Source organism: Embiotoca jacksoni, unplaced genomic scaffold (genome assembly GCF_022577435.1).
Source record: "Embiotoca jacksoni isolate LCO1_2020_lvr unplaced genomic scaffold, fEmbJac1.0.p SCAF_11, whole genome shotgun sequence".
Taxonomy (NCBI): domain Eukaryota; kingdom Metazoa; phylum Chordata; class Actinopteri; family Embiotocidae; genus Embiotoca; species Embiotoca jacksoni.
The window spans coordinates 3873543-3887453 of record NW_027185241.1 but is presented as its reverse complement, the minus strand read 5'-3'; the positions used below and the strand labels follow the sequence as shown (position 1 = coordinate 3887453).

The 13911-nt window shown below is 41.6% G+C and overlaps 1 protein-coding gene across 1 annotated transcript in view; it reads left to right on the top strand.

The window, feature by feature from the left end:
• Positions 1-13911, top strand: part of erfl1 (Ets2 repressor factor like 1) — a 36595-nt gene that overhangs the window by 16919 nt on the left and 5765 nt on the right. Inside the window, exons 2-4 of the mRNA XM_069139035.1 lie at positions 10692-10765; positions 11428-11662; positions 13364-13550. Of these exons, the coding sequence (XP_068995136.1) occupies positions 10705-10765; positions 11428-11662; positions 13364-13550 (483 nt within the window). The 5' untranslated portion in view covers positions 10692-10704. The remainder of the gene's footprint in view (positions 1-10691; positions 10766-11427; positions 11663-13363; positions 13551-13911) is intronic.

Here is a 13911-nt window from a genome sequence, read left to right as displayed (position 1 = left end):
GAGGGTGTGTAGAGGCCTTATAATTTTAAAATTCTCTTTTTTTCCTCCTTGAGTGTGTGTGTGTGTGTGTGTGTGTGTGTGTGTGTGTGTGTGTGTGTGTGTGTGTGTGTGTGTGTGTGTCTGCCTGCCTGCATCTCCTTTGGTAATACAATATCTTTAAGGCCCCCAAAACAACTATCTGTGTCTCACAGTTAAACATGAGATAATGCAATATTGATGTCTCCTTGTCTTTGCTATAACGCAATACTGGACCCATTCTGGCTGGACACGCTAACATGGGCCGATAGTGCCCGTGCACTTAAAAGAATCACTCTTGTAATAAATTTTAGAGGGATGGTCCGCAAATATCAAGTCCCTAAAGGAATATACAAGCTAGTGAAACCATAGGAGTTAGAAATACTCCCAAAGTGGCATCAGGTCACCTTTCATACTAAATATTCAACACGAGACACACATTAAATACAGATTGGACTGAGTGGGCTGCTTCTTTATGCATTTTTTTTTTTTAAAGCGTGATTTGAGGCATGTTTTATACAGTTTAGGGTGACTTGGTGTCAGAAGATTCCCTCGTAAGTCCTCACAGTTATGAGAACCACCTGACACTTTATTTTGATAATGAGCGGGAGATTGTGCTCCTTATATTCATCAATTGTTTGATCAATCAAATGTACCAGCTTTTTAGTTTTGTCTTTAAAAACAAACAAACACTGGATACCTGCGCTGTCTTGATAAAGGTCGTTGGACTAAACACCATGAAACAATATGTGACTTTATCATTTTGACAGTCTCGTGTTGAATTTTATGTTCAAACTTTGTCAGGCATCAAATACAACCAAAAAGGCAGTTTTTGAAAATCGCTGAAAGCACAATCTTATAGCCTACGATATTTTACAAAGAAGCGACATTTTTATATTTTGCCACTGAAACAAACATTTGTATGCATGTTTTTGTGAAATTGCTTGAGATCACCCTCTTTCAGAAAGTGCACAGGCTGCGTGAGCAGAGGTGCGAGGACTTGTTTTTTTTACAGGAGGACCCCCCCCCCCCCTTTCCCTTACCCTCAATGTTTATGGGGGGGGGTGGGGGGGGGTTGATGGTTATGAGAGGAGAAAGTGTCTAAAATTATCAGAGAAAGGAGAGACGACATAAAAAAAAAAAAAAAAAGACAGAGGGGCACAGAAGGAGAGGAAGGGGAGAGTGAGGAGATGCTGGTGAAGGGGTGAGGAGAGGAGAGGGAGGGGGGCAGACAGACAGGCAGGGGGAGCGATTATAGCAGGGTTTATGTATGAGCTATTGATTGAGTCGGTGGTGACTTCTTGAGTGGTTAATTCGGGAAGTGAGAGCGATAGAGAGAGTAACTCACTGACCAGAGAGGGGAGGGAGGGTGAATGGAGGGGGGGGGGGGGGGATAAAGAGAGAGATACAGAGAGCATGATGAGGATGGGTAGAACGACGGGGGGAGAGAGAGGTGCATTTCCTCAGGTAAAAGGCAAGAAAATAAGGTACTTTTTTTTTTTTTTTTACAAGGAATTATGTTGTGGTTCTTAATTACTAATAAGGGGCACTATACTGATATTATCATTCTGTTTGCGTGAGATGAATAGTAACACATTTTTGTTCTTTTCTTCTGACCTTATTTAAAACTCAGAGCAGTACTGAACCATTCCCATTGACACAAACACTTAGAAACATTAAGTATGTAAGCATTTTTATTCCACCAGATGAGGAAATATTTGATCATTTTAATGTTATTTTGTTTGGCAAAATGTGCAAAGTTAAGGTATCCTGCAAATGTATGTAGGCCTATGTTTATGGACAGTTCGACCACAGAGATGTATAAACCATTGTTAGACCACTTAGTCTGAAATAATTACATTTGGATTTCTGGAATAGATCCCCCCCCCCTAACAGTTTGTCCCTTCGAAGGGTCATTTAACCAGGTTTTACAACAGGTGTTTCCCAAAACCCAACCAGAGCATTATAGAGCAGGCTTCAGAATTTTTTTGGTTCATACACAATTATCATGAAACTAGGACAAAAGCTATTAGGTATTGAAGAGATAAAACTTGTTTAAATGTATATTGTGCTGTTTAAAACCAGTAGTATTCAAAAACTGGGTAAAAGTAAGTTATATTGACCTTATGTCACTATTACCACTTAAATGTTCCTGTTGGGACTGTTTCCTTTTTAAACTCATTACAAAAGTGGAGTTAAAACCTGCTTTCGCATCTTAAACAAACTAAATTCAAAGTAGTGTTGTTGTTGTTTTTCAACGGGCTCTTTTTTCAGACATGGCAGTCACCTCCTTTCTCTCTTCATCACACACATAAACACACTCACACACGTCCACACACACACACACACACACACACCTTTTATTCTCTACAGGCGTGAATTTAAGCCCATAGGACACTCATCTGCTTGCTGGAAACAACAGATGGCTCCCTTGTTCTCGCTGTATCACCTTGTCTGAGGAAGTCAAAATCAAGAGCAACAACTTGGACTAGGAAGCGAGGTGGTGTGCGTGCCCCTGCGCGTGCGCGCGCGAGTTGTGGGAGTGTATTTTGCGGTGTGGTTCTGGAGGCTCTCTGGTGTGACCCAGCCTATAGACACATTGGTTATTATTCTAAACGTGTCCAATGCGTATTCGCCTGCAGTTCCGTTTGCAAATTCATCTCATATTGTTTGCTGGTAGGACATCCTAGTCAAATTCCTAAAAGCTGCGCGCGTGAGCAGGCTACGTAGGTTTAGCGTGCGTGCGTGTGCGTGTGCGTGCGTGTGTGTGTGTGTGTGTGTGAAGGTCAGCTCTCCGGCGCAGTTTCTTTTCCTATTTCTCTTCCCTCTCGCGCAGGTTTTGATCTCTCAGCCGCGAGATCAAAGGCGCTCTCTGGCTATTAGTCAGCGCGAGCCATTGATCCCTTATCGATCCACGCGAGACACAGCCGCCCCGTGAACACCGCGCGAGGCTCCCCAAAGCTCCTCCCGCGCGTCAGGAGAGAGAGGGAGCGAGAGAGTGAGCAGGAGAGAAGGAGAGCGCAAAGGAGGGAGGTGGAGCAATGTGTGTGTGTGCGTGCGTGTGTGTATATTTTTCTCCACTGGCGCGGGCAGAGCCAAACTCGAGCTTTTTCTTTGCCGCGGGACATGAAACAATGAGGCTCGAGCCGGTTTTAATAAAGCGCGCTTTCCCTCCTTTCAACTCTGGCGCGAGGCGGACGAGCCGGCAGCGGAGAGCGATCGATAATTAATGACGATGAATAATTTAACCCTATCGATTGATACTTTTTCTTCATCCTTTTTCCCCTTCTTTTCCTTATTTTCTTAAGGCCAGCGTTCTATATCATACTAATACCGTTTTCACGCACTCAACATCCTCATCTTCACTCACCTCTTCTTTAACTTGTTGGACTTCACCTTTCATAAAAGTCTGAGAAAGCCAAGTTCTCTTATTTATCAGGGGCTACAGGTCTAGTCTATTTATGACCTGAGCTGGAGTCTAAACTTCACCTGAAGTCTCTCCGTGAATGGAACTGGCTTTGATAAAGACTGGTAATATTTGGGCTTTTTCTCATTATCAACTGCGTAGTGTTGCCAGGCAGTGCCATAGTCCTCTATTCTTGTCCAAAAACAATTTAAAAACAACAAAAAGGCACATCATTGCCTCTAGTGAGACGCTTTTAAATTACCATGAACTCCGTATTTTATTTTTTTCAATCCCTTACACACCATCCTCATAACTAACCTGTGGAACAAACATGTATTACGCCCCAACTGAAAGTGTTACAGAACAAAGGCACAATTTGCACCAAAAAAAACTACAAATCCCAGCTGCTTAAAGGTATTAAAGAGTCTATAAATGAAGCCGTAACCCATTTTTAAAATTTGACATTTTCATTAGGGACACCTGTGCTTGGTGCTGAAGGCCACAGACTGGGTAGGGAATTCGGAAAGAAGAATATATAAAACATAACCCCCGCCTTACTTTTTAAGTAGATCTAAGATCTGTTGTCTGTTGGACAGATTTTGTTTCCAGTGAAAGCTTCAAATTGGACTTAAAAATTCTATGTTGCATTAGACCGGGTATTTATGTTTTCTTGGCCATTATTCCTAATCTCGCCATTTACCAAAGAATCAATACGTTGGCTTGACGATCACTATGCCACTCCTGTACAGTATCTTTAAAGCAAAATTTGACTGGATGATATTCTGGCTGGGCAGTCCTGTCAGATGATAGCCTGTCTTGGTGTGAAGGACTTGGTCTGGCTTTGCCCCTGCAGTGTGGAGTAATGGGTGCTCTGTGGGAGAACAAGCAGCGTCTCAGAGCTTCAGTACTCCTCTAACTATACGTCTTGGTTAAATACACTGACAGTACTGCACTGCTGCCTCATCCCATTACACCTCCTGCAGTGACTTCTCACTCTTTCGTATGATGGGTATATGGAGTTCAAGGTACAAAGGAGTGATCATGTGGAAATTTAGCTGCCGTAAAAGTTGCAAAATGATCAGTATCGTCTTGGTGTATGTATATATATATGACTCTTACACTCTACAAAATACTTTTATAGTTTCAGAGATTACAGTCAAAATATTTGTCATCAATAACACCAATCCAAGGGATGAACGTGAGAACATTTACTTCCACAGCGGTCCTGTAATGTAAAAAAAAAAAAAGAAAAGACATATGCAAAACTACACAACAGAATCTTAAACTGCAACTATCAGTGCCTGTTTTAAATTCATAATTCAGTTTGTTCTCATTGTAGTTAGTGTAATATTCTATATATAAAAAAAAAAAAAAGATCAAATTCCTGTATATTATATTCCATAAAAACTGCCCGACCACTCTTTTTATTTTACAAAACAATCAACAAAAACACTTAATTGTTGATCTTTTGTGTGGATTTTGGGGGTATTAAAGTGGAGTAAAGTTCTTTTTGTTCAGTTTGGGTTGAGGAAGAGTTTTTGGTCATCGCTTCTCTTCGTTTAACGAAGTCCTCAGAGTATAAGCTGTCATTATGAGGAGAACATTCTTATTTAGTCTCTATTTTCTCTGGAAAGATGTAGATAAGATACCTTTTAAAAAATAAGAATATTATTTCCTCCCGGTGTATGTATATTTTGACATTTAACGATACGTTAAAAAAGATCTGAACTTAAAAAGAACTCTAACGTTACAACAAACATAAATTACTCATTTCAACTATATATGATCCATCTTTTCCAAATATTATTTCGTAATGAGAATTAGCTAAATGGGAATAATTAAAGGCCGCTGTAGAGATAGAATTTGGTTTGGCGTTGACTTTTCTCTTTAACATTTGGTATTTGGATAGACAGGTTCTTTTCCCTCTTCCTGACCACCCCGTACCCCCCTTCCTCCCCTTCCTCCCCTTCCTCCCCTTCCTCCCCTTCCTCCCCCTCCTCCTTCTCTCTTCTGTCTCTCCCCTCCTTGTTTCTCCTCTCTCCTTCTTTCCATCTCCTCTAACAAACCCATAGCAGAGTCCCTCTGTTCTTCCACCCCGAGGCTGACCAGTGTGTCAGAGCTAACCAGGGAGAGGAACAGAGAGAGCGGGAAAGACAGAGATAGCGGGAGAGAGGCAAGTAGAGAGAAAGGGAGAGAGAGAGGGTTCAGTTGGGCCTTTTTCAGGGGCAACCAAAAAAAGGAAGATGAGACAGATGTACAGAGTCCGTTTCATCTAGTGGAAAAAGAAAGCGGGAGAGGCCAGACTCTTCATGCTTCTCACATTTTTCTATCTTTTTATATCGTGACCCATCACTCTTTCCTTCTTTAGACAGCACTGGAGACATAATGTTGCCTGAATGTCAGGCGGGCCCCCCTCCTTCCTCCCTCTACCCCAGTCACTCTGCAGAATTTCAAAACATAGTTGGTACTACAGCACATTCCTCACTGTTTCCTTTTTACTCCAGTCAGTGGTCTACTAACCTTGGCTTCACAAGTATGCCAGTTGTGCTGATGGGCCCAGTCCTATAGATTACCAGCCTCGTTGCAAACTTGCATCAGTGCATATCGTCCTGTTTGTGAGTATGTTACGTTCTAAATACAAATCAATGATCGCATGGCAAGACCCATCTCTTGCAAACACGTTGAAACTGATCTAATCCTCCAGGATTTTTGGGGGTAGACATTTACATTATTTTTGTTTTGATATGTCTACAGACAAGTGCAGTTAATATGCTCATCCATAAATAGTGCACAAGCATAATGCTGCATACAGTTTACAGCTAAAAGTAATAAACATAAAGGATATTCAAATCTGTCAAGTTTGTCTGAAAGTGATACGCCCAATATGAATATTTTTACAGCCTTTGGTTGCCGTGTTAAATTATATTTTTGTCCAGTATGACCAAGAATAATTACAGTGAGCAGAAACTGTGGCATTCCTCACGTGGGCATTTGAGTATTGTTTTAAAAAACTAAACCAATCCTTTATTTTGGTATGGTTTCCCTTTAGAAGACCCTCAAACTTGTCCTTGTCCTGCCTTATAAGCCTTTCCTCTTTTTCTTTCACCATGAGGATTATTCCAGTCATCAAAATGAGAGTGGCCTTACGTGACACAAATATTAAAGTAAACTTTATTTCTGTTGCGTTTGTCAAAAGCAAAGACATTTTCAGGAGAAACTCAAGAGGAAGACGGAGAAAACAAATGCGTGTAAGATAGTTTTTAAATGTGAACACTGCTTTCTTCATTATATTGTAAAAATGTTAAGGGTTATTGCACAGTGCATGAGTTTAACGCTCAGACACTTAAAAAAAAAAGAAAGTCTAAAAGTAAGTAAAGTACACAAATATAATGTTTCTAAGTTGAGCAGCAACAACAGCGAACGCCCTTCACCTCTCAGCCCTGACCGAGCAAGTGTGTGTGTCCTTGCATTGTTCAAAGACCGAAAAGCATGTCACAAAAACTCATCGTACTCTTTTAAGGTGACTGAAGCCTCTGGCTCATCAACGCAGCAGAGGGTTTTCATTTGCTGGACCTAGCGCGGGCCTACACTTCACAACATGTGGAGGAGCACAGCTGAGGTTTCCTTTGAGCGGTGAACGTGGTTTTGTCAAGATGTGACTGCGTATAGTAACTCGGTGCCCCTATTGTACGTGTCTACTATTGTCACAGGTAACTGTGTGATCCATCATCCACCCTGGGTTTTACGGATGACCCTTTTGTGGGAGATGGGTCCTTTGTTTGGACTGTTTGTGTCCTGTGCAAAGTCAAATGCATTTGTGTTTTTGTCTGCCCACATCGCTTCTCTCCATCAGTGCATCTTTAGTAAACAAAGTGCATTCTCTCTTTCAGCTTGGTGCGTTGTGTGTTAGTGTGTCGATATTGATGCAGTCAATATCTATGGGCTCCATGTCTGATTTTGTGTGCTGCTTCGCACTGTGTGTGTGACGGCTACCTGAATACCTGTGTATTTGTGCCATATCTGCTGGAGACTGTGTTTACTGTGCATGTACAATCCATTACAATCTGTGAGCGTCTGTATCTGACAGTCGGTGCATGCATGTGTGTGTGTGAGTGTGTGTGTATGAGGAACAGTATTCCCTGGGCTGCTAGTTATAATGTTTCTGGGGGTGATGGGGGGAACTTGAAAGCCCTGTGCTGCCCAAATCAAAACTAACAAGGAAATGATGGGGGCTCCTTTATCTCCTCTCTGGCCTGGGGGGCCGAGGGGGGCGAGAACGGGAGACTGGGCAGGGAGGGAAGGAGGAGGAGGGAAGGAGGGAGGTAGAGAGGGGATGAGGAGGAGGAGGAGGAGGAGGAGGGGGGAGGCAGCCTGGCTTCCTCTTTGATTTGTAAAAAATGCATTACCTCCGAAATCAAACGGAAAATTACTGCGCCGAAGCAAAACACACAGAGCAGGAGAGAGGGAGAAAGAAAAGGAGGTGGGTGGGGTGGGGCGGGAGGGAGGGAGGGAGAGAAGACAGAGGATAGGTGTGTGTGAATAGAAAGGAGGTGGGAAAGAGGAAAGGAGGATCCACCTGTATAGATATGCTGTCGGATAGGGAAAGGGAGGATGCGTATAGATTTGAGGTAGTGCGTAGGAGGGACAAGAGGTAGCTGGAGAGACCCTGACAGATAGGAGGGCACATATATGTTTTCCTCGGAGGAGACGATCTTATACATGCTGTGGACCATGAGAATATGGCAAATGAAAGAGATGATGCAGTATTGATGACCTGTAGCCCACAGGGGAGAGAAAACTTATAGATTACTACCTCCAACAAAAAGAGTATCTCATTTTTTAAAGAGCGATCTTGGCAGAGGCCTTCAGTCCGATGAGTAGGTTAGAGTTCAATGTTATAATATAAGGATATACGTTCTGAAATAGTCATGTGAGGGCTGTTGTGTGATTTGATATCCTCCTGGTGAACTGAATGAGCAAAATGATATGTTGCAGGCTACGCTGCGAAAAAAAAATCCCACGTGAAAATGCTTTGTGTGAAGATTTAGCTGTTGTTTTAACCCTTCTGATAACTTTGACTCATTATGGGAACGTGAGCCCAAGCAGAGACAGAAGACGGGGAGAAAAAGACGGAATAAAAGAAAGAACGATCACATGAATGATGCGGGGGAAAAAAAAAAGAAGAAAAACATGAGTGAGATAGGATGAATGCCAACTCTATATCTGAAGACAGAGGGAGCGGCATGAAAACAAGGAGGATGAAGAGCGGGAGGAGCGAGCGAGAGGGGCCACAATCCAACAGCGAGAAGCAGGGTGGGAGCGAGCGAGAAACAGATAGAACGAGAGAATCAGTCGGAGAGTCTGAGAGAGAAATGCCTGGAGTTAGCAATAATAATTTATACAAACACACCTTAATAATTCACATTCCATTTCAATGCTGGAGGGAAAATCCAAAATTCACAGAGCATAATTAAATAGAGGCAGAGAGTGAAGGGAGAGATAGAGAGGCCAGCATTAAAGATACCAGTGTAGCAGCAGGGCATCTCTTCCATCTGAGCTTTGTAAAACAGCCCTGATGAAACTGTGATATCCAAACTAGATCTCATCTCGTAGTCCCCTTGTTCGTCATGGAAACGCTTAAATCTCCTCACCTTCTCCTGTCAGCAGACGTCTATATGCATTCATATAGGAGACGTTATCGTTATAAGCTCTCATTTAATAAAACAACCCACTTCACACACACACACACACACACACACACACACACACACACACACACACACACACACACACACACACACACACACACACACACACACACACACACAACATGTTTTTATTGTGTAAGGAGCATGAAGACCTGATGGTGTAAAAATCAACAGTTTGTTCTCAGCTGCACACCTTAGTGCTCCGTCTCAGGATGCTCAGGTCTGTTTGTAAAAACCAATAGTGCAAAATGACAATTACAGAACAATAAAATGTTTCAATTATTACAGATTTGTGTTCTTGCTGTTGTCTAAAGCAACTGTAGAGTTTTTTTGTTTGTGACATTGAACATGAAAATGTTCGCAGACCAACAGTACATTATTTTACTGTTACTTTCAAATGGTTGCGTTATGTAACCTTAAGACATTTCTGCTTTTTAAATTTGATTTTAAAGTCACTGAATGATTGTTAATGATGGACTGCAACAGCACCTACATTTTGAATTGCTTTACTTTTTGTTTCTCCTTCTACAATTCAGAGGAAAATATTGTACTATTTTCTTTAGCTGCACTTTCCAGATCCAAGATTTTAAATTGAAAGAAAATGATCATCTTATAAGATGTTACGCACTGCGATTAACTACCAAACAGTTCATGCAGTAATTAAAGTTAGCTGCACTTAAATGAACTCCAACAATAATAAACATGAAATCAATGTATGACACTTACAGGAACAGTTTTTCTGCAGAATGAGTCCTTCTACTTTTAAATCTATGAATACTTTGAATACTTTTATTTGTAGGAATTTAACTCATAACAATGGACTTTACATGAATGTATTGCTACTTGTATGTATGTACAGGTTCTGAATACTTGAGGTGAAATGTAAGATATTTTACTAAAAACGGTAGCTCCTAAATCATCATATAATGAGTGAAAAAAAGGATTTTTTTTTTTTTTTTTTTTTTTTTTTTCCAATTCAGCTCCATCACGTGATGAACAAAGCCTTTCTTTTTCTGGAAGACCATTACACCAAACCCTCCACTATCCCGAGCATAACTTTACAAATAGACCTTTTTTGACTTCATGTGTAGTTTGGTTTCTACTTTTAAAAAACTCCACAAAGGAGCAACCAAGCCATATTACATATTTAAAAACCCAATTTCTAATGTATAACATGCCTCAGACTTTAAGTTGCTTTTCAAAAGCCTATTTAATTCCTCCTGTTCATAAATGCACTATAGGGATGTCCACCACGTTGCATCAGACACAGCCTCAGGTGGCCACACAAGATCACATCCATCAAACACCTGATCTCTACCAAAGACATATGAAACATAACCTTGCTACATTTCACATCGATTTAAGGTAGCATTTTGAATTCATAGTGCACCTTTAGACCCTTATGCAATACCTCCATTTTCAACAAAGTTTACAGTCTTCAGCTTCAACTCGGAGTAATAAACCTGTTGGGTAGCTGACTTTGCCTAAAGCAAAACATTTTCTATTAATTGCTGTCTAATGTTCCATTTGCAGAAGTTGATGCCTTCTCTGTTTTGTTTCAGGTGTTGTGGAGGTATGGACTGTAACTGCGTCAGTGATCTGCTGCTCCCCCCGGTGCCCGCCCTCTGGACGCCAGGTCAGCACTATCATCATGATGAGCATGGAGACTTCATTATAACTTTGCTCAAATCTGCTTGAAGTTTTCACTTAAAAAGTGTTCAGAAATCTTTAAACTTATCTTTCAATCTAGTCCCAAGCCACATGTAAATTGGGTTAAAACCAGACAGCCAAAATAAACAAATAGTTCTGATAAAACTTGAGAAACATCACCATCATGATCAAAATCGCATGTTGAAATGCATCTCAGATATTCACTTATTTAAAAAGACTAACCATAGACATGCTCATTGCCAAACAAATTGAGTCTCTGGTGGTAATTGGTTCCATGTCTAATGTTTTTACAAGGCTAGTTAGTGCCAGATTCACTTTGGGCAGAGTCAAAAAGCTACTTAACTTCATCTGTGATGTGCATACAGTTGTCTTTTAAAATTCAGACCCGAGCAGTATCAATCAGATCTCTCCCAGCGAGCTGTCATCATCCCACTGACCAATCTGTTGAGGCTAGAGGGCATTAGCTCAGACTAACATTGCTCAAGGCACGTGCTGTGATATTAAACACATCATCCCTCACCTCCATCACTCATCAGTCATTCAGACAGTGATCCCCCCCCAGCGAGCAGCAGGACAAATGACAGGCCTTAACCTCATCCTCCTCTTTTTCCGGCTCCCTCTGTCCAGGGTTCGCCTTCCCAGACTGGGCATATAAGCCCGAGTCAAGCCCTGGCTCCCGACAGATCCAGCTGTGGCACTTCATCCTGGAGCTGCTGCAGAAGGAAGAGTATCAGGGGGTGATTGCCTGGCAGGGAGATTACGGGGAGTTTGTCATCAAGGACCCAGACGAGGTGGCCCGGCTGTGGGGAATCAGGAAATGCAAACCTCACATGAACTATGACAAACTGAGCAGGGCGCTGAGGTATGTGTTTGTGTATGTTGTGTTGAATGTCAAGCAACAACACTGTTTGTATCAGATAAATCACGATACTTATCACATCACGGTTTACATAAATTGTTTACTCTTGTTGAATTTAATCCTCACTTAACAACTCTCTTTTCCATGTTGGTAAAAATGGAAAGATAAAGGTGGGACTTTTTCCTGGGGAACGTCAATACCCTCAATTTCTCCTTATCTGTGGACATCCTAATAGAAAGTTCACCATTGAGCTGCCAAATAAAAAATTCAATAGGGATTTCAAAATTAAGCCCCAGTGTGAAATTGCCTGGACTTCTTCAGAACAGGGAAACTGCTCAGCGCCAAACTTGCCGAATGTGATTGAAACAATGCCACACTCTGTACCTTCAGCACTTTACACCCCCAACCGCACAATTTTTTTATGCAAATACCAACTACTCCGACTTGTACCCCCTCCTCCCGCCTCCCCTCCCCTGCTTTCCTTTGGCCTCTTGTTAATGGGGGCTGTCGTCAGAGTCTAATTGTTATGAATTGGCTGGGGCCACAATTAGCCTTCTTAATTAGCCTCACTTAATTGCTCAATTAAGGGCCACAGCACAATTGCCACGCAAAGCAAAACATGCACACATCATTGCACTGGGCTCAGCCGGTGTGGATACAGGCTGATATGTACATGCTGCTGTGTTTGTTGATATAGTGCGTCTGCATAATGAGGTGCCGCTCTCCAGTTTTTAATGCTGTGGTTGTCTAATGCATTCTGTATTTGGTACACTGACTGTGGTCACTTTCAAACAATGAAATCTAAACGCAGGCAGAAATGCCATCACAACGATAACACATCCACAGGTTTTTGTTTTTTTTATTTGTAGCATCCCACTTCACCCTCCTCCACCTTCCCACCTGAGCACTCAGCTCCTTTACCTGGGCCAGATGGCTTCATGTTTTTCCTTTACTGCTGATCAACCTGGCATCCTGGCAGATTGTACTTTGTGACACCTCCGTGGGTGGCAAAGGAAACTGGCATGACGACGGCTTGACATGCCCAGCGGGAGACACCGGAGGTCGTTACCATGGAGACTTCTCTTGTTGTCCCACCTCTTTGTAAATGTGCTTTGCTGTTAGGAACGGTGACAGCTTCGTGGTGTCATGTACTTTTACATGACAGTTTCAGAGCCCAGACAGCTTCTGATTATTCAAAATAAATACCAGGATGGGGGCAAATCTTCAGTCACACCTCTCGGCCTAAAATAAAATTTTATCTTAACATTGGCATAAAATCAGATTATTTACCTATATTTTATCCAGTTTTAGAATTGATACAAAGTCTTGTGCCTAATGAAAGGAAATTTTTGTTCTGTAGAATCTGTGTTTGGGGTTCAAAGGGATTTGTTTTTTAGATTTTTTTTTTTTGTCTGATAACAGCCGAATAAAATTTCCAAAACCATATTGTATTGAATAAAGGCAGACAGACATGAATTGATTTGAGGAAGGAGGAGATGAATAAAAACAGTGGGAAATCAGTATAGTTCTTGCCTCACAGCACTGAAGATATTTACTTATTCTTTTCTTATGGTGATGAAACACAAAACCTTGATGTGAGCATTACATTAATCCTTCCCTCCTCTTTTCCTTTTCCTCTTCCTTTTCCCTTTATCCTTACCTCTCTCTATCCCTCCATCGATATCCTCTCCTCCTCCATTGCAGGTATTACTACAACAAGCGTATTTTGCACAAAACCAAAGGCAAGCGTTTCACCTACAAGTTCAACTTCAGTAAGGTTGTGCTGGTGAACTACCCCATCCTGGACATGGCCAACTCTCCCTTCTTTCTGGCCCAGAACCATTTTAACGGAGGCTCCGCCACACCAGACTGCAGCCCAGAGGTACGAAGGGTACGATGGCGGGCTTGGGAGAGGGTGGGATTGAAAGAGGGATGTGTTTATGTGTGTATGACTATAAATATTGAAATCATATAGAAAACAAAAAAATATTTAAAGCCTGAAAAATTTAAGAAATGAAACTTAGACAGACCACAATCTTACTTACTTACAATCTAACTAAATATGTGTCTCTATAGCAGGTAAAATAATTGCTGGCATTTAAATAGAGAGGGAATAAAAAGAAAAGAACCTGGAAAAAAAAAAAAAGATAAGATATCGCAAGACACCTCACTCTACTCCTTAATCTTTTATTAACAGTGATTTAATTCAGGTAACTGAAATCCATTTCACTCCAGCGATGTTGCTGTTCTAT